We start from the raw sequence: 21,030 nt of genomic DNA, 5'->3' as shown, positions 1-21,030 counted from the left end.
GACAGCACAGTCAGACCACACTAAGATTCGGACATTTTACTTCTCTATCAAGCTAGTCTCCAATTTGCTTCTCTGCTCTGGGGTTGGGGGAGGCATTTCCCCAACTCTGACATATCTGGTTTCCTCTTCTTAAAGCAGAGTTTTATAATGAGAGGCCATGTTCAAAGGAGGAAGCAAGCACATACAAGCCAGGTTTCTAGGTGGAAGCATTTTGTTTACATTTTCTTACCTGACTGGGTGTGTGTGTGTGTGTGTGTGTGTGTGTGTGTGTGTGTGTGTGCGCACGCACGCGTGCGTAGTATAGCCTGGGTCACTGACATTTTCCTTCTAGAAGCAAGAGAACCTCAGTTCTGTGCTTCCTTTTTGTGGGGTTCAGCATCCAACATCCCTGACTTCAGCCACACCAAACCAGCATCAGCCATCGCTGGAGGCTTTTGCTTGCCCTTCATTTTACAGAGCTGTTGCCATCTTGGTTATAGAGAAAACTCCACATCGAGTCCCTAAGACTTAGCTTGATCCTGCCTTCTCTGGGAAGCCTTCCCTTTCTATCTATTCCTCATCCCTGCTCCTCCTGCCTCCTCCTTCTTTCTCATTCCCATCTCCCCATCCTTCCTCTTACCTGTCAGAGCCCAGGGCTCCCCTCTTTGTGCTCACAGCACCCTGATGGCATCTTTAAAAAACTCAATCTCTACCTAATTGCATGTCCCTGAAAGCATCTTTCTGTTTTCAGTGCCCAAGACAAGACATCTGCTTCCCAAAACAGTAGTGGATTACTAAAGTACACAGGACTCCCAAGTACAGGACCCCTTTCCTCCACGAGAGCCGCGGGGACACAGGCAGGAAAGACCAAGCTGATGGTGGCTTTGCTTATCTTAACATCTCCTTTAAAATTCTGAGGAACTTGAGAGGAGAGATATCTAGAATTTCCCCAGAGATCACTAGTCCCGAGTTTGTTGGCTCAACATGATGCTAGGGCTTTGGCCTTTTGGAGTTTCCTTTTGGGTCACCCTGATGAAAGGCGGAGAAGAGATACAGGAATGTGGTAAGTAGGGCACTTGGAAAGTGAGGAGCCTGCTCCAGTTCACAGCTACATGACCCTAAGTGAGTCATTTAACCCCATCGCCCCCAGTGATGCTCATGGGACTGCAATGAAACCTGGGTGTCTTTACGTAGATTAAGCATTCAGCAGATATTAACTGCTTTTGTTATGACCCAAGTCTTTCCACTGTCTTTTAGCCACTGTTTTCTCTGACTCTAGATGACAAAGCCTATCTAGAGTCTCTGGGTTAAAGATCACACGTAAAAGAGGAGACAGGCTGAGTGGCCGTCGAGAAATCTTCTACTTATCTGTTGAGTCTAAGCCTCTTAGTTTACTTTGTGCTGCTCTGACCAAGTGCCTGAGGCTAGGTCGTGTATAAGTCAGGGAGATTCATTTCTTTCTGTTTTGGAGGCTGGAACATCATCCGAGGGTGAGGGAGCTACATTTACTTCCCCTGCCACATCCGATGGCATCTGGCAAAGGCAAGCAGGCACAGGCAAGGAAGGGTGAGGGTAGATCAACGCCATTCTAGCAGAAGGAAATCCCTGTCATGTTGACATTAAATGGCTGATGGGTACTCTGCACTAAATGCCATCGACAGCCCTCCCTTTGACACCACTACATCCGGCATTTAGTTCCTAACAGGATTTTGGAGGATACATGTGAAATACAACACTGTGTATCTTCCTCTAGGGGGTGATCTTTACCTCTCACCAGAGGAACAGATTCTTCCAGGGATGAACTCCTCCCGGATTCTATACTGAGTGGTGTCTGTTTTCCTTACCAAAGGAGCCACATCTTTCTTTTTGTTTTCTCGGCATCTAACACGGGCTCCAGAATGTAGCAGATCTTAGGTGATGTCCGTTGAAGGGTTAACTGTACCCATTTGAGTTTGCTTAGAGTGCACATTTAGAACTGAATGGGTTTCAGTTAATGATGCACAAATTCCATTCAAGCAGACACTTCACCACTGTATGCTACGATTCTATGCTTTTATTTCTCTACATAAACTATTGGTTCAGGTTCCTTCTAGAGTTATAGACACGTCGCAGAGGTGTTATGGGGAGTCCCCTTATGCCCGAGACTTAGGTTTCATGTCTCTGAGAAGAGCTTTCTTCCAGTTTGTTACTGGTGTTTTTGAAATGATTTTCTCCAAATTGATTTTTAGTTGACCTATGAAGTAGCATGTGTCTCTCGTGTGCAACATGGGTTTGGAAATGTGTTTGTGCTATGTTAAATGAGGGAGTTACCTCACGGTCACTTTTTTATGTGGTCAACCCTCTTAGTCCACTTCCTTAGCATTTTCAAGAGTATGGCAGACTGTCAGGGATTATCATCACCATGGTACACAGCAGCTTTCCCGAACTTATTCCTCCATGCATCTGTGACAGTGCATGAGCCCTAGTCACGACAGCTTCTCATAACCACTACTTTACTCTCAACGTCCGTGTGTGTGTGTGTGCATAAGTATACATATGTATATGTATGTATGTATATATGTATGTATATATGTATGTGTATGTGTATGTATATATGTATGTATATATGTGTATATGTATGTATGTATGAGATGACGTATTTGTCTATTTGTGTTCCTCTGCCTGTCTTCAGGTTTATCTATTTCTTGCACTGACAGAAATTTCCTTCCTATTTTTAAAAGAGTACAGTTCCGTTGTGTTTTTTTTTACTATGCACTGCATGTATATGATACTTTATCCAGTTATCAGTTAATGGACATTTAAATTGTTCCCATTTCTTGGCAATTTTTTCTTTGAGGCAGCACCTCACTGTGTAGCCCAGGATGGCCTTCACCTTACCACTCTCCTGCCTCGGCTTCCCAGGTGCTGCAATTACAGTGTCTGCCACCATGCTGCCCTGTGGGGTGTCCTTCATTGGGGCCGAAAATCTCTTAAAGTAACTGTTTTATGTCCTGTTGGTAACTACCCAATAATGGGGTATCTGGACCACATGGCAGTTTTGTTTTTAACCCCTTCAGGAGTCTTGGCTGTTCGTAAGGTTACCCTACAACTTTGATAGTCTTGTGTTCACTGGTTAGGGAAGTTGGCACAAATGCAGAAGATGGTGAAGCAAATTTAAAGGTTGAAAAACCAGCATCTAAAAAGGAGAAACCATTTCCAAAGTGGGCGGTTTATGAATTGACCATCTCCTATGGTTCTGTCTGAGATCAGCCCAAGAAAGGAAGAGCTGTAACTGTATCAGAAAAGATTTAGGTTACAAGCCAGGGATATGAGACACCAGAGAGGTTATAGAGTTTCCGTATTTGGGTCTTTTTAAAGAAAATGCTAAATGGCTCTCTTTCTGGGACAGTCTGTTCACTGGCTTGCCTAGAAGCTAGGAACAAACTGGATCAGCTTGTCTTTACCCGTGTGTGATGACATCCCAGAAAATAGGTCCCACGGGCCACTTTGACAGAGCTCCTGCTCTGAACTGCTCCACTGGGCAGCTGAGCAGGGACATCCGCCTGGGGTCCATGAGGAGATGTATCTTCTGGAACAGCTCTGTGTGTGAGGAGGTAAGAACAGGGACAGCGGCTGGCTCCGGGGAGCCAGGCCCCCTCCCCCACTTGCTCATTTCTTAAGAGACACTTCTGGGGTACAGCCACTGGTTTTGTGGGCACCCATACCAACCACGTTGTTCTCTGCAAGGTCAACTCTAATCTATACATTCACTGCTCGGCTACTGAGTGGAAACTTGAGAGTTTTAGCATGGAAGGGGCTTCCTCTCTCAATATATGAAGATGAAGAAACAGACCCAGAGAACAAGCTGGAGGTTGATGGTACACAGCCAGGAGGGGGGGGCAGGGTTTCCTCACGAGAGCCTAGACACAATCTTCCCTCACTCCCCCTGCCCGTTACTCCAGTTGAGACTCACTAGGAAAACTTACTCACTTAGTGAATTGTGTGGACTGATTTTGGTATTTGGTATTGTTATTTATTTATGCCTGTATTTCTGTACTTTGAGAGAGGGTAGTCCTGACTGGCCTGGAGCTCTCACCATGTAGCAAAGGCTGATCTCAAACTCAAGGAGATCTTTTGCCTCAGTATCCTATGTGAAAGGCTTGTAGGTCCATGTCACGATATCTGCCATGCTATTTTAATTTTAGAGAGGCCTCTTCTCTGGTCCCTTTTTATTCTCAAAGGTTTGTGTTTAACCTTTAAACCTTCCATTTTTAGTGGGCTCCAGGAAATCTGCTGTGTTAACTGTTTACATCATCATCTAGGCGTTACGTTCAAAACTTGACATTTAAATGTAGGCTTCATGAAGCCCTAGCCTTTGGGCCTCCCATTTTTGTACTTCCTCCTGCATCTCCTAGCAACTAGAGCAGAGCTCTAGGCGGGTTTCCACTCACTGATGCGTGAATGGTGTTTGATAGTCAGATGATAACAGTAGATCGATTGATATCAATTCTTTGAACAAATATTTTTGGCATGCTCTGAATTTCGATGGGGGGAGAAGCATGGTTCTTAAAGTCCCTGCGCAGGATGAAAAGTAGCTGTGGATTTCCAAGAGGCTATTACCAGGGGTAGCAATGTAGCCTAAGGAAGGTGAGGGGTGCCAGTGTACAACAGTGTCCTCAGACTCCAGCCTGGCGTGTCACCCTTGCTTACAAAGCTTGGGTTGGAGATTTTGGTAGAGTGCAGAGGTATTTGGGGTGTTCTAGGAAGGACAGGCGGGTCAGTGTGGTCTCTTGAGTTGGGGATAGGGCTGAGATCTGTTCCTGTAGCTTCAACAGCTCTTCAATCTAATAGCTAACCCCTAGAGGCTTTTAGAGTACCACCACGGTGAGCTGTAACTTGCTGGCTTTCCTAGTAGTGTTTCTGTAGCTCCAGATTCACAGTGACAGGCCTCCTTTGTCTTCTCCCTGAGGCCTTTAGGTCAGAGGTTGGGGAGAAAGGATTCTGTGCCCTGGAACAGCCTGTGGGGAAACTGGTGAATTTGCAGAAAGAAAGAAAGAAAAGAAAAAGTCAAATTTGAATTTGTGAGAGTCTCTCTAAGCACCCATTTATATCTGAGTCCATTTGTAATTTTAATTACGATTAAAAATTGTAATTCATTTTTTAAAAGGTACCTTTGGGTACTTGCCCCCTTGTAAGTCTGTGCACCAGTTGTGTGCCTGACAACTGTGGAAGTCAAACGAGGGAGTTGGATTCCCAGGAACAGGAGTTATTGGAGCTACAGACAAATGGGAGCTGTCCTGTGGGTGTTGGAAATCTAAACCCAGGCCCTCTGCAAGGGCAGCCAGTGCTCTTAATCACTGAGGCCTCTCTACAATCCCTACAACTGAATAGTTAAACAAAACAAAACAAAGCCATTTAAAAACGGTATTTTTCCGAGTCAGCCTTTATCTGAAAGGTGAGCTTAAAGAACTTGTATCCTATGGCATAGAGTGAGATGCTGTGTATTCTTTGTTAGCTCTCTGTGAAGCAGACAGGACAGGACCAAGCAAAAGCGCCCCCCCCCCTTAAACTATATCAATGTTTTCTTTTGCTACCGACTCTCGTCACATCTTTGCTTCATTTCTTTGTCATCTTAAGCTACACTCAGCCCCGGTAGATCCCGTGTTACTCAGTGTGTTTCTGATTATTCACCATTCGTGGAGGTCTCTGGAAGCTTTGCCATTTCCCCAGTGGATGCTGAGATCCCCTGAGGTTGCTCAGATGCAACTGGGACCAAGAGTCAGAAGTTTCCAGCTTTCCTCTACCTACAGAGTCAGATTGCAGAGAAAGTGGGGCACAGGCTGCAGCGTGCCCTGATCATGTGATCCTGGGTGGCAGATGCCTGGGACTCTAGCAGGGGAGTAACTGGTCATCACTGTCCCTAATCTTAACACGGATGCACCCAGAGTGGCCTGTAAATGGCACCACACAGGACAGGCCACTCTTCCCCTCTTTCTGCTGTTTGCATAGTCAGTTCTGAAACCTGAGAAACCCCCACTCCTAAGTGCACACTGGCTGAGAGGAGGTGCTCTTCTGCAAGTCCCTCAGCACTGTGCTCTGTGGCAAACACCTAGTAAGTGGCTTCTACATTTGGTCCTTGGGCAATTCGAGTCTAAATACTTTGGTAATAACTCATTTTCAGAAGCACCGGGCATGACCCAGCTGGGGGACACCATAATTCTGGAAGGAGAGACACAAACCTTGTCATCTTTCAAGAAGAAACAGACTTTGTAGTTTTTGCAACTGAGGAATTACTTGAGTTAAAGGATAGTCTTAAAATGAGACAGACAAACAAACTCACACACAAAAAAATTTAAAAACTCTGTAGCCAACTCTTTTGGGATTCTATGGCAATTCTTCTATAAAGCCTAAGTCCCCACAGGAAATCAGAAGTTACCCAGTTGGGATTGGAGATTCATCCTCTTCGATCTATGATTTGAGCAATGATCCATAAAGGAAGTTCCTGAGCTTATTGCTGATTGAAATGCTTCCTGGCAGAGCACTGTTAGATGGTGGGGTCATTAGAAAGGGACATGTGGGCTGGCGAGATGCCTCCGTAGATAAAGGTGATTGGGGCTCAGTCTGATGACCAGAGTTTGATCCCTTGGTCCCACATGGCAAGAGAAGAGAAACTGACTCCTTCAAGTTGTCCCCTTACCCCTACTTGTTCAATGTGGCACACCCTCAGCCATACACTCCCCCCACTAAATAAAATACAGTGAAGTGGTTTACCAAAAGATAGGGCATGAGCAGGATCTGGGGATATGGCTCAGTGAAGAGCACATGAAATTAATAAATACTTTGGACCATACGCACCACAGGGTCTGTAAAGCTCAACTGAAAGTACTCATTCATGCCCTGGAAGACATATGCATTCTTTCTTTTGGGGCTCCAGACACGAAAGTAGGACCCTTTACTGCTACCTATATTGTGCTAATATTGCCAAGTGACACCTTCCCGGACCTGGATAATAAGTGATAAGACAGACCACTCCTTCTAATGTGCATGAATAAAAATGGGCACAGTCCCCTCAGGCAAACACATAAGCCATGTAAGGTATCTAAAATTAGATGCTACTGCAGCAATGATGTCCTTTTATGTGGCTGGTGTGCATATTATAACATTAATCATGTCTTGCCTCACTCTGGGGAAGCCCTGTTCTTTGCACACTGCACTTGGTCCAATTAGTTGAAGGGTCTCCTCTCTGTCAAAGTCACTGAGACTTTTAGAGGTAGCTTCAACCTCTCTGTTCTCTGCATTGAGAACACCAGCTGGGAGTGGCCTTGGAGCATCTGCACGTAGACAAAGCATTTCATGTGGTTACATGGCAGTTTCCCACCATGTAGAAATCAGAAAGACATAATAAACTTTGTCTGAGGCCGGGAGTCTCCTGGCCTGGAGAAGGCAGTGGTGGAGAGCACAGAGTAGGACTCTGGTGGTGGCTTTAAAGTCTGAGGGTCTCAAGACTGTCTAGCTCTCTAACTGTACTGAAATGCTAAGGATAACTTCTAAAAGGTCCTAAGAACTCTGTTGCTCTTTCTGAGGGTAAAATGCTGCTGGCTCGGGCGATTGACACCTGCAGCCTAACAGCAGGGGATTAAGTAATGTGGCCTTTGTTCTATCTCAGCAGGAACTGCTGGGCTCTAACTCTCAGCCTGGTGGCAGGAAGGAAAGGGGACTCTAAGAAAAGGTGATTATAATTTTTATTACTAAGTTGTAAAAAGTTTCTTATGAAAACTACCTAAAGGAAAAAGTAGGAAAAAACCCCCAAAGGTCCTAAGCAGGAAGAGGGAAAATAGTTCTAGCAAGGGAAAAATTCTTTCTATCCATCCCACTTTGTCCTCAGTACTTATATATCTTTCAGAATGCATGATCACATGCTACAAAGTTCAGCACAGGTTCACACACACACACAAAATCAAATCATAAATTGAAATAGAAGTCTACAACAAAGAATGTTTACATGCATATCCATTAGGAGTAATTATCTGGCTAAACATCCATCACCTGTCTTGGCTCCACAGGTTCACTGAAGGTTTAAAACCATAACTAAATTATTAGTGAAGTTTTGTGTAGATAAACCCAGTCAATATTTTATCCTAGCACCTATAATAAATCATTAGTTCCCTTTTAATAACCTCTGGTTAATTGTTTTACAGCCTCTTGGAATGTGCTCTGAGGAGGAGAAAGTCTGGTTACCATCTAAGAGCAATTAACTGGTGACACTTGGGAGACTGGCAAAGTTCTCACTGCAGTTTTGACTGTTAGAAATGGACTCAATAGCAGTTCCACTATAAGAGAGTTTAATGATCACTGTTATAATTTTAGGAATTCTTACAGGATCATCCTTAAGATTTAAGTTATTTATATGTCTATATAGCATCACTATAAGACAGTATATGTTCATAGATCTGCAGAGATCTGCTCCAAAGGGGTGTGCTATTACTTAATGGTTGTTATATATGTTTAACAATAACAGGAGAAGCATATTAATAGCAGGGATCTTTGCTAAAATGAATCCCTATCGTCTTGCTTAATAAGGGCGAAGCAGTTGCAGATTGCTTAATAATCTGAGGCGGGCCATCTCAGGATGATCACCTGCTAGTTATTAGCTTGTCCCATTATGGCTCCTGATAGTCTGATGCTCCAGTCTCTAAACGTGGGGTGGTGTTTCTAGGTCCTGCTCAGCACGACCATAAAAGAAACACAATGCCCTGTGCAAGTCTGGGCCCTTCCACAGCCCACAGTGGCCACAGCAACTTCAGCTATGGGCTCCAACCCCCCTCGCCAGCACATGTCTTCCACTGCTTAAGTACTCTCTTCTCTGCGCCCTCCCTCCCTCCCTCTCATCCTTTCTCTCTTTGTCAAAGCTGTTGAACTAGCAAAGACTTTTGGGTTTTTGAACATGAAGTTGTTCCCACTGTTTGCATCTCCAAGTTGCTCTTCCTGCTCATTAAACCTTTAAAGATAAGATTATTCATTTTTTCCTGACCAACATGCTGGTTTTATTTTTGTTTTGTTGTTGTTGTTTTGTTTCGAGACAGGGTTTCTCTGTGTAGTCCTGGAGCTCAGGAGTCCAGGTTGGCCTCAAATTCAGAGAGTCCCCATGCCTCTGCCTCCTGAGTGCTGGGATTAAAGAGGTGCACCACCACGCTTAGAGGCACCCTAAAACATCTCTTCTTCACTATACCATGACCTTTGAAGTTTCTTTTTTACCCAGTAGGATGGTTCTTCTGTTGTTTCTATGGCTCTGTTCTTTAAAAGTTCCTTATATTTTTATCTATGCATATGAGGGTGCCTGCATGAGTTTGTGAGTATCACATGTGTGCAGATAAGGCTAGAGGACGTCGGGTTTCCTGGAGTTAGATTTACAGATGTTGTTGAGCTACCTGACGTGAGGGCAAGGAGCCGAATCCAGCTCCTCTGCTAGGATAGCTCTCGACTGTTGAGCTGTCTCTCCAGTTCTCTTGGTTCTGCTTCTGACACAATGCAATCCCATTCCTATGCTGACTTAAACTTCCCAGCAGTCTCTTAAAGTGTCCAATAATCGGACACTCTTGTGTGCAAGCCCAGGGCCAGGTTTGGATTCCATGACCTAGCTTCCTGTCCTCAACCTTAGTCTTTGTGCCGTGCATACCGTAACTAACTGGGTCATGCTTCCCTTGAAAGAAAGAACAGGGTGTGGCCTATGGTAGGCATTCATAAAATATGTGTGAAATGTAAGAACCTAAGGACTCCTATATACCAAGAGTAAGATACCCAACAAGCATGGCCTGCCACCTTAGAACCAGACTTGCGGTGGCCTCTAGGGATTGCTGCTGTGAGTTAGGGAGACCCTGCTATGAACGTACATGTGCAGTGTTGGTCTTGTTAAAGAGACATGAGCCAACTCAGCCACAGTAACTTAGTAGAGTTACGACAGTGTTCCTATGACAGAGGCCTCCGTTGCATAATGGGCAGAAGTGCGAACTTCCTCTTCTGCAGTTCCCAGACAGGCTCATGAAGTTGGTGTTCAGATCCCTCACCAGCTAAGGTATTCAAGATACTTAGTGAGTGACTGATGGATGAGCGAGTGCAGAGGGTGAGTGTCAAGGTGTGGGGTGGAGCCTCGGGGACAGCTGGGATGAGGCGAGTGAACTGAGAGTTGGAATGGTGCTGAGTCTTAGCTTCTCCCATCTTCTGTGTCCTTCTCTATAAAATGGAAATAGTCATACTAACATCAGCCTATCCTGAGAGTCATTGGAGGACAGTAAATTATGGTACTCACTATACCCCACAGATGCCCTCTTCTTAATGCCTGGTGAGGAGTTTGCTATGAGCCCATGGTTTATTTTTTGGCATTGGCTTTTAGAGAGCTGGAGTTGAATTTTTATCAGGTTCTAGCAAAACGAGATAGGCTTTAGGCATCCGTTAACTGCTGACATTCCTCGCTCACTGGGTCCTCTTGCTCCATCTGTGATTGCTTTCCTCTGATTTGAAGATGCCTCTGTAACTTGGTTCAAATGAGTTTTGGAAATGGAGAAGAGGAGAAGGCTGGAGAGAAGGTGGTGGTCAGACCACTCATACGTGTCTCTTTGGAATTTCTGTGCTCTGAATGAGTGTTGTACAATTAGCCTTCCGCTTGTTCTGTATCCCCCAGAGAACCCATTATTACATCACTATCTTGTTAGATATAGAAGGCCACAGATAATAACGCAAATTTTAATCAACAACAAAAGGGCCTTTTAAATGAGTTAAAATACGCCTATGTAGATAATTTTCAACCATGTCTCTGCTTCCCATGGGCGCCTATGGTGACAGGGAGCTATGATCATGTTGGGTGGGAATAGTCTAAGCTTCTCGGGCAAACACGCTCAGGCTTTCTTACTCTTGTGGCCTGGGGTATTTGTTTAATTTCATTTCTATGGGAGAATTTTTTAAAGATTTATTCATTATATGTAAGTACACTGTAGCTGTCAGACACACCAGAAGAGGGCATCGGATCTCATTACAGATGGTTGTGAGCCACCATATGGTTGTTGGGATTTGAACTCAGGACCTCTGGAAGAGCAGTCAGTGCTCTTAACTGCTGAGCCATGTCTCCAGCCCTCCATGGGAGAATTTTATTAACAAAATATTGGGTAACAAAAGCTTGAGCCGTTGTCATTTCATCAGCCCACACACTGCTCACACCAGCAGACGTACCGCTCACACCTGCACACATGCGCTGCTCACATTGGCAGGTAAGGGTGGATGCAGATTTTCATGGGTAATTGTGATGCAGTTTGACCCATAAGGTTTATTGTTATACCATTTGCTTTTTAACATAGATATCAGTCGTTACTGAGAACAAATACAGCACCACAGAAAGATGTGGAAACAAAAAAAAAAAGAAAAACTGGTTTAAAGTATCTTTGCCATAGATGGAAAACATTTTTAAACAGATACACTTATTACAATCGTCAAATTAAAATTATAGTTAGACACATCCCATCTGCTGTCCCCCTACTCCCTTTACAACCTCCCCACCAGGAAATCCAGCAGATGGAACCCCCATCCAAGTGTGTAGCAAGGAGCCGGGGGTAGACATCCATTTTCTGTTTCATTCACTTTCTAGCCACTGGAGGGCAGCAGTGATACACAGGGATTGCTCAGCTAACTTTTCTGAGAAAACATTTAATTTAAATACGGTTCAGATTTTCACATGTGGATTTTTGGAAGGTCACCTCCTTTCTTCATCCTTGACTATGGATGGTCAAACTTATGCATAGAACTCTTTGAGCTTATAAAGTGTATCTACTGGCTTGGCCAAGCATTAATTTAAAAGATAATCATGATGACATTTGTAAAGGTGTTCACGTAAATGTTACATGTTTTCATTGTACATTTTTACACCGTAAATTACTCCAGAATATGGTAATCTTAGTACCTCTTTCTCTGTACCCTGTAATGTTGGCTTAGAGTTCAAATGGGCCTCCTCAGCCCTGCCAGGTGAATCTGTTATCTGGGAGCTCATGAGGGACTGGTTCTTAATTCTCCTTCACGGGCTTCCGTACGAGAACAGGGGGGTTCGACCAAGGATGAGTGGCCCTAGAACAAACATTTCAAAGTGAAAGAGGCAGGAATTTCCAGTCCTGGGTGTGACCCGCACCACACTCCGATCGATGATCGATCGTCACCAAGATCCTTAAGTTAATTTAGATAAGCACCTGGGGAGAAGCTGCCTAGAGGCCCAGGGAGGGGAGAAATTGCCGACCATCTGTCTTTGATGACCTCACGTGGGAGGCTCGGACGTTTTAAAAGATAGCTACTAGTCTTGGAGGGTGAGGACCAACATGGCTTCCTCTAACGTGGCTTTGTTCTGAGCTGACAGGAACTCAGATGCACAGTGTTCACTCCAATGCCTTCCTTCTCTCAGGCCTGCCACCCAGAGCAGTGAAAATGGCCCGAGGATCCGTGTCTGACGAAGAAATGATGGAGCTCAGAGAGGCTTTTGCCAAAGTCGGTGAGTGGACCTGATTCGCCGCCCCCCCCGCCCCCACCGCACCATCTACCACTGAGTTGTTTCTGGAACTGATTTATGGCAGGGGTTCTCAACCTGGGGGTCAAATTATTAAACATAGGGGGTTTCCATCACAATTCATAACAGTAGCAGAATCACAGCTATGAAGTCGCAATGAAAATAACTTTATGGCTGGGGGCCACAACATACTGAACTGTAGTAAGGGGTCAAAGCATTTGGACAACTGAGAACCTGGGAGAGCCGGCTTCTGAAAGATGTGCCTGCGAAAACACTTCTTTCCTGGTTAAGAACAGCGAACCTGGACTCGTACCTGCAGCCTTGTTCTGTAGGTGCTGTAATATTCATCTTGCCTGCTTTCCTTTGATTCCCTTTGGGTTAACATTCTTTTACTCCTTGTTGGTAAGCTCCTTGTGGTTTACTTATGAGTTTATAGGAGTTCCTAAGGATTGCACAGACAATCCCTAGGGTGGGGCTCAGTCAGTAAAGTGTGGCCAGTCAAGCGTGAGGACCTGATTTCCAGCACCCACATAAATGCTGAGCCTGGTGGCATGCACTTATAAGGCTAGCCTTGGGCAGCAGGACAGGTGGCTCCCTGGGGCTCACTATTGGTGTAGTCAGTTGGTGACCTTCAGCTTCAGTGGGAGAACCTCATGTGGGAAAACAAACGGCTCCTGAGAAACAACACCCAAAGTTTCCCTCTGACCTCTGCATGTATACATGTGCTCACAGGCACACACACACACAAACACATGCATGAACATGCACATACACAAACACACACGTGTGAACACACATACACACATGCACGAAGATGCACACACACCCTTTCGTGCATGCATGCATACATACACGTCTGCCCAGGTTTCTAAATATCCTGTTAATGCCCCCTTAATTTCAAGTTCTGCAGTGAAGTTTAGAGTCTTTTCACTGTGGGTTCTGGGACTAATGTGAGAGTCGGGATTCAAGAGTAATAGGCTTCCTGGCAGATACTTGGCTTCTATCTGGGTCAGACCAAAGAACCCATGACTGGTCACCTCCCTCCAGCCCCACCTGTCATCTCCCTATCCCTTTGTCTGTCTAAAGCCTGAGCCCACACTACCCCAAGGCTTCACCACATCCCTTGTGTTGCAGACACTGACGGTAATGGCTACATCAGCTGCAATGAGCTGAATGACTTGTTCAAGGCTGCCTGCCTGCCTCTGCCTGGGTACCGCGTGAGAGAAATCACAGAAAACCTGATGGCCACAGGAGATCTGGACCAAGATGGGAAGATCAGCTTTGATGAGTTTATCAAGGTGAGCGTGATGCTAACCTCAAGGCGATGCGTTTGCAACTTGAACTCGGTGTCAATAAGTATTCAGAGAGAGGACAATCCATCCCTTCCTGGTTCGTTTTTTTTTACAGTTTTTACCTTTGTGGTTTCCTTGATTACAGCTTGGAATTCTCAAAACGCCTTAATCCGGCTGGGTGTGTGTCTAGGTTAGGGCTTTGTTGCTGTAAAAAAGTCCTATCGCTAAGACCACAGCAACTCTTACAAAGGAAAGCATTTCACTGGGGCTGGCTTACAGTTTCAGAGGTTCAGTCCGCCATCATCTCGGTGGGAAGCATGGCAGCCTGCAGGCAGACATGGTGCAGGAGAAGGAGCTGGGAGTTCTACATCCTGATCTCAGAGCAGCGAAAGGAGACTGTGTGCCACACCAGGCATAGCTAGAGCATGGGAGACCTCAAAGCCACCCCTACAGTGACACACTTTCTCCAACAAGGCCACAACCTACTCCTAAGCCACACATCCTGATAGTGCCACTCCCTCTGGGCCAAACATTCAAACACATGAATCTATGGGGACCATACGTATCCAAAACACCACAGTGTTGGTTGTCCACCTCTGTAATCCCTGCACTTAGGGACCCAAGGCAAGAGGATTTGTTCTGAGTTCAAGGCCAGCCTGGTTTAAATAGTGAGCACCAGGCCAACATCACATTTGATATATATATGTCAAAAACAAATTAAAACCAAATGAACCAAACATATTATATTTTCACAGGTCTTCCATGGCTTAAAAAGCACCGAGGTTGCCAAAACCTTCCGAAAAGCTATCAATAAGAAGGAAGGGATCTGTGCGATTGGCGGCACCTCCGAGCAGTCCAGCGTTGGTACCCAGCATTCCTATTCAGGTAAACTGTGCAATGATGGGTGGGGAGCCGAGGAAGAGAGTGTGAGAGATGAGAGAGCTGAGGGTTGGAGGAGGAAGGCCTAGGATGTCTGGGGTTACAGAGTCAGTATCTGGTGTGCAAACTCCAGGGATAGAACAAAGAAGCAACACACACTTCTTCCCAGGTGGGAGTGGACCAGTTCCAGGCCCAGGACACAGGAGCCCCTGGGAGCTTTGTGCACTGAGAGACCTCATTTGCATTTAAAATTTGCTTTAAACACTGCCAAGTTTCTTTTAAAAACCTTTTGGACAAAATTAGCCCTTCCAGTCTTCATCTTCAATATCCTAATTATTCTAAATGCCCGCTGAGTGATCAAAAAAATATTGATCGGGCAAAGAAGTTTTATATTTATTCCAAAGGCTGACACAAGGCAGCCTTAATGGGAGCTTCCAAGATCCTTGATGGTGTGGTTGCTTAACGTGTCTTAAAACTGAGTTTTCTAAAAGATGATTCAATGCCAAAGGTAAGTTTGTGGCTAAGCATTGTTTGCAGTTGATAAGACTGAGTTTAGGCCTTTCTTATTAAATATATATATTTATTAATTCTTTGGGAAATTTGTCTTAGGCATTTTAAACATACACATCCCTCCCCCAATTTTCCCATAACCACTCCTTTCTCCCTCCCATCCCTTCTCACTCTTTTGAGATTTCTTTTTTTCTTTCTCCCACTATGTCTTGTGAATGGCTCATGGGAATGTGTGTGGTTGTCACATTCTTACAGAAAATGGACACTCCTTCTCAGAAAGGGGTGGGATTTCACGCATACCTTCCCACTTCTGTACTGGGATCTTGTCTGGCTCCAGTTTGCTCTGGTCTTCTGGTTGCTGTCACAATCACTGTATCCATATGTTCAACTGGTCAGTTGTGTCTGCTAAGCACAGTTTCCTTGAAGTCAGCAACCATTCCCGGCTCTTAGTCTCTTTCCAACCCCTCTTCTGAAGAAGATCCTGAGCCTTGACGGTAGGGGTGTGGCGTGTATGTCCCATTTAGGGCTGAGCACTCCACAGGCTCCTGTTCTCTGCAAGCTGACAAGATAGGGATCTCTGTGTTGCTTGCCATCTACTGGAAGCTTCTCCTATGAGGACTGAGAGGTGCTGCAATCTACAAGTGTAATAATATGTCATAAGAATTGGTTTCATACTATGTCTGTTTAGCAGGATAATAATGTGTTCTCCCCGAGGGCCTGTGGCCTAGGCAGCCACAGGTTCTTGGCCCCTTTAACACCACCAGGTATGGGTTTTATCTTACAAAGTGGATCTTAGGCCCAGTTTTCAAAAAGTGATTGGTTACCCCATGACATTTATGCCATTATTGTACCCGTGGGCTTAACTGTCCAGTTCTAGCTAGCAGGGATCTGAATGTACCCAATCTTATCTAGCCTTGTATTTTTAAGTCTAGGAAATTTTCCAAGCTTTGACTGTGTCAAAGTGCATCATGAATCTAAACGATAGTGACCCACTATCCAGCCTTTATCAAGCTTCAACAGTTTAAAATTCCTCTGAGAGACACTTGTTTCCTTTCTTTTTTTAAATATCTTTTTTAAAAAGATGTATTCATTTGTTTATATATGTGAGTACACTGTAGCTGTCTTCAGACACACCATTAGATCCCATTACAGATGGTTGTGAGCCACCATGTGGTAGCTGGGAATTGAACTCAGGACCTCTGGAAGAGCAGCAGTGCTCTTAACCACTGGCCCACATCTCCAGCCGGAGACAAATTGTAAATTGTTTTCAGTGACATACAATTTACACAACGTGGTGCAGGGAGAAGGTAGAGCTTCAGGTTTTACTAAGACCTAAGACTTTTAAGATTAGCTCATTGCAGCTTTGCTTGTAGGAGGGAAGAATCCATCGCAGGTGATTTCATTTCCCAGCCGTCTTGTTCTAACTGTAAAAAAGCCCAACGGTAATCACAATGATCATCCATGACAGTGTCTAAGTCAATAGGCAACATAGGCAAGATCTTGAGTTTCAGCCTGTAAATACCAAACCACATTTATACTTAGATTATTATTTGTCATCATCCAAATATAACATGTGCATCTTTTTAACTTTGTCCTAAATCTTTAATTGCACCTTTATAACTAGATTCAGGATCTCTGATTTTCAAAAGCAGTAAGTAAAAGATGGTAAGATGCTGGCCCGGGTAGCCTTGCAATCTCTCTCTTGGGCACGAGAATGTGAGGTCCGTGTGGAGAATGTCTTTGTCTGGTTTTCACCCTGCATGCAAGTCATGTAAGTCACACCGATTCTTTATCTACAGAGGAAGAAAAGTATGCCTTCGTCAACTGGATAAACAAAGCCCTGGAGAATGACCCAGACTGCCGTCATGTTATCCCCATGAACCCCAACACTGATGACCTCTTCAACGCTGTAGGGGATGGCATCGTTCTTTGGTAAATGCAGATTCCTTCTTGATTTCCAGAGAAGCACACACACACACACACACACACACACTTTTTGGTATATCAGCAGCTAAGTGTATTTGCAGTAGGCCACTTCTTTGGATGCTCACATGTGAGTGGAGTTGTCTTCATGGACTCCACTTGCTGGGGGTACAGGAGAGTAAACTAGCCTCAGAAGCTAATTGTAGTGAAGTCCACACAACTACTGTTGTCTCAGTGGAGAGAAGAGATGCACAGGAAAGATGAGTTTTGTAAACTGAGACACAGTGACACCAGGCCACAGCAGTTAGTCAGGGGGGCGGGCGGTAATGCAAGGCCATAGCAGTTAATCTATGGGGGAGGGGGATGAGCCACTCTGCTGCTTCTGAGCGTGACCTACCCTGATGACAGATAGACTGGAGAAAGGAGACAGAGCAGTGGAAGTTCATTTAAGTATACATGAATGTGCACACAGAGACACACACGTGCGCGTGCATGCCCGGCGACGTTATGAGAACATGTGTTCAAAAGTAACTGTAAAAGAGAGTCGATTAAAAACTGATTTCTCACTAAAAGGAAATAGTTACTCACATTTTCCAGTTTTCTTTTTTAATTTACTTTCTGGGGGATGGTGAGATTAGTCAGAAGGTCAATACACCCTACACCAAGTCTAGTGACCTGAATTCAACCCCCAGGAGGAGAGAACTGACCCTTGCAAGTTGTCCTCTGACTTCCACACATGCACAGTGACACATGCTACACACACACACACACACACACACACACACAAATAAGTAAAACTGTTTAAAATTTTTTGGTTTTGTTTCTTCTGCATTTTTTTTGCACTAGCGTGTCAAACTCAGGGCCTCCCAGCTGCTGGGCAGGAGCCACTGAACGACATTTCCAGCCTCCCTTTAGCTCATTTACAAGGTTGAGACAGGGCCTCAGGAAGGTGGTTGCATAGGCCTTGAACCTCTCTCTTCTCCAGCCCAGACAGACTTTGGACTTGTGATCCTTTTGTCTCCGCCTTCTGAGTAGCTAAGATTATAGGCCTACACTACCTAGACTGGCTTCCTTTTGGAAATTTGCTTTCTGTGCCTTATTTAAAATGAAGGTTACTGGGGGATTTTTTTTAATGCCCTGTTGAGGGTTAAACAGAGAATACCTTGGGCAAAATCAGTTTGTCATAAACAGCAATCATTTGCTCCAGGTGTCTGACCACCATACTGGATACTTAAGTGAGAAAATCCATCCCCCGTTGATCAAACAACCGCAGAATGTTAGGATGAGCCATTCTATGTTTGGTTAAATGCATTGATCAGGTGTCAAATAGAAATGTAGACATTATATAAACCGAGAAATATAGTAACAGGTTCTCGCACAGTGGGGACAATTTATAAGGCTGAGAAAGTCATGAGGGATCTGCTTTAACCACCCACTGAGAATTCAAGAATGTGCTAAGGGTGTGGTTCTCAACCTGTGGGTCATGGTCTTTTTGGGGTCACATATCAGACATCCTGCCTATCTGATATTTACATTACAATCCATAAATGTAGCAAAATTACAGTTATGAAGTAGCAATGAACTAATTTTATGGTTGGGGGGGGGGTTACCACAACATGAGGAACGGTATTGAAAGGTTGGCTGAGTTAGGAAGGTGGAGGAGAGCCGCTCATCTCGGGAACCAGGGCATTTTACACCGTAGGTGAGTGAAGCAGGCAGGGTCTCCCTTCTTACCTCAGTGCCCCGCGATAGCTCCTCGAACACTGCCAGCAAATCCAGCGAAAGCAGCACAACTCCCATACACCGTGTGTGGCTGGCATGCTCAGTCAGGGTCCTGCTCAGGTTTAATACAACCCCATGGAGTTCTGTTACTCAGAGGGCTGCTTTCCTTCATTTTAGTCTTTCTCTTTCAGTAAAATGATCAACCTGTCTGTGCCAGACACTATTGATGAGAGAACAATCAACAAGAAAAAGCTCACGCCATTCACCATTCAGGTGGGTCTCCCCACTGCACCCCAAGGCTGGCACTGGCTTGGTGTAAGTGAGCACCATCTTGGCTGAGCTGGTTGCAAGAGCTCACACTTCATCCCCCACACCTAGGCCTTGGCTGATGGTGTCTTACCACCAGGGGGCAGAAGGACACGTCTGTGTCCTGTGTTTTGTTGGTGTAGCTGTCAAGAAAGGAGGCTGGTGTGTGTTCTTAGCTGGGTTTGTTTCGGTCGCTTGATAACATTCGCATTGGCTGAAATTGTAACACACATTTTTCTTACCTGTTTATTCTTGAGCTGGTGCCAAATTCATAGCCTTAGCTGAGAAGAGAGAAGCCTTTCTAGGCCAGGAAAATATGATGAGTGGGAAAAGCTCTGGAGGCCTCCACGGCGCTGCTGATACAGCCCAGAGTGGAATAAATGCAGCCCGCTTCTATCCCTCCATTTGTTGATCAACCAAAATAGTCACTAGCAGGAAACAAACATCTGTGTTTCTACCTTATGTTCCAATATTTTAACATTATTGTAATTCTCTAGCTCAGGAACCGCGCCTAATACCTTAAATCATGAATAATACATTCTCTCTTGTTTGGACATAAGCAACTCCGTGTACTTTTAAAATGGAAGTGTAACCACACTGGGAGCACTAATTGAACAAATGGGGATGCACTTAATGGTGTATTTACTCATAAACTGGGCTGTGATAGAAACAATAGTTTTATTCACTATTGTTTTTAATGGTCAGGAAGGACTTCCTGGTGGAGTTTGTTTTGTTCTTAATTTATCACACACACAACAAAAGCTTGTTGAACTTCTCTGACACTGACCTCTTCCTTCATGGGACCAGAAGGAGGACGTAGACATGGGACACTGCAACAATTCCAGCTGTGTGTGAGGTTCAGAAGATGCAGGGTTAGAACAGCAACCTGGAGCCTCAGGCCTGTGTGCGTAGGCAGGCTTCCTAGGTGTCATCATGGAAACTCAGTAACTTGTTCTATTGAAAAAAAAAATCCATCTTTTCTGGGAATTTAATTTATATCATTGTTTTTTATTTCTTTGACACTAGATTTGCCAATTAAAGGGCTATTCTGTTGTTCTTTTTTCTGATCCTAATTTCCATCAGCGGTTGTCTTCTCAATGACTTCCTCCAGCTAATGGAGGCCCTGAGTGTGTAGGCTTCGTCAGAGTACAAAATAGAACATCAGCTTCATTCATCTGATGCCAGAATGAGTCTTCCACACTGGGTACTGGTTTGATTGAGCAAGCCACTGCATAAGCTCAGTACTTGGGCTATTGGGTCTTTCCTCATTAGTTTACTGCTTTTTCTGAGTGTTAAGCCCAGTGAAGACCTTGCCTCTGGGTCTGTGAGTATTTCAGGACAACATCACGCCGATGCTAATCAGTAATCATTTGGCATTGGCAAAGTGCAGAAACTGAGTTTGCATCTTTTTCTCCACCAGGAAAACTTGAACTTAGCTCTGAACTCTGCCTCGGCCATTGGATGCCACGTGGTTAATATAGGCGCAGAGGACCTGAAGGAAGGGAAGCCCTATCTGGTCCTGGGACTTTTGTGGCAAGTCATCAAGATTGGGTTGTTTGCTGACATTGAACTCAGCAGAAATGAAGGTAAGAGCTAGCTAGTGTCCGGTGCTGTGTGTGACTAGCATGGTTTTCTAATATTGCCTGAGGTGGTACTGGAAGAGGACATTAGGCCTTCTCAAGCTGAGAAAACCACTCAGTTATATTGAGTCTTTGGTACTAAAGTAGCAGACCCTATCCATGAAACCAGACTTTTAAAAAGACAATGCAAAGGCTTTTAGAGACCACAGCCTAGCAGTGACACTTTGGAAGATGGAGTCCCACAGACGCTGCACAGCAAGACGAGCAAGCGAGATGAGTTTTAACGCGCACTTTGTGAGGCCAATCACATTCAACTACTTTA

The 21,030-nt window shown here is 44.8% G+C and overlaps 1 protein-coding gene across 1 annotated transcript in view; it reads left to right on the top strand.

The window, feature by feature from the left end:
- The window catches only part of LCP1 (lymphocyte cytosolic protein 1), a 55,433-nt gene that overhangs the window by 9,311 nt on the left and 25,092 nt on the right, over positions 1-21,030 (top strand). The window contains exons 2-7 of the mRNA XM_080925889.1: positions 12,395-12,481; positions 13,631-13,794; positions 14,544-14,673; positions 16,977-17,109; positions 19,014-19,095; positions 20,549-20,714. Of these exons, the coding sequence (XP_080782015.1) occupies positions 12,418-12,481; positions 13,631-13,794; positions 14,544-14,673; positions 16,977-17,109; positions 19,014-19,095; positions 20,549-20,714 (739 nt within the window). The 5' untranslated portion in view covers positions 12,395-12,417. The remainder of the gene's footprint in view (positions 1-12,394; positions 12,482-13,630; positions 13,795-14,543; positions 14,674-16,976; positions 17,110-19,013; positions 19,096-20,548; positions 20,715-21,030) is intronic.

This window comes from Micromys minutus (genome assembly GCF_963924665.1).
Source record: "Micromys minutus genome assembly, chromosome: 12".
Lineage (NCBI taxonomy): Eukaryota > Metazoa > Chordata > Mammalia > Rodentia > Muridae > Micromys > Micromys minutus.
This window is presented reverse-complemented; position numbering and strand designations above follow the sequence as displayed.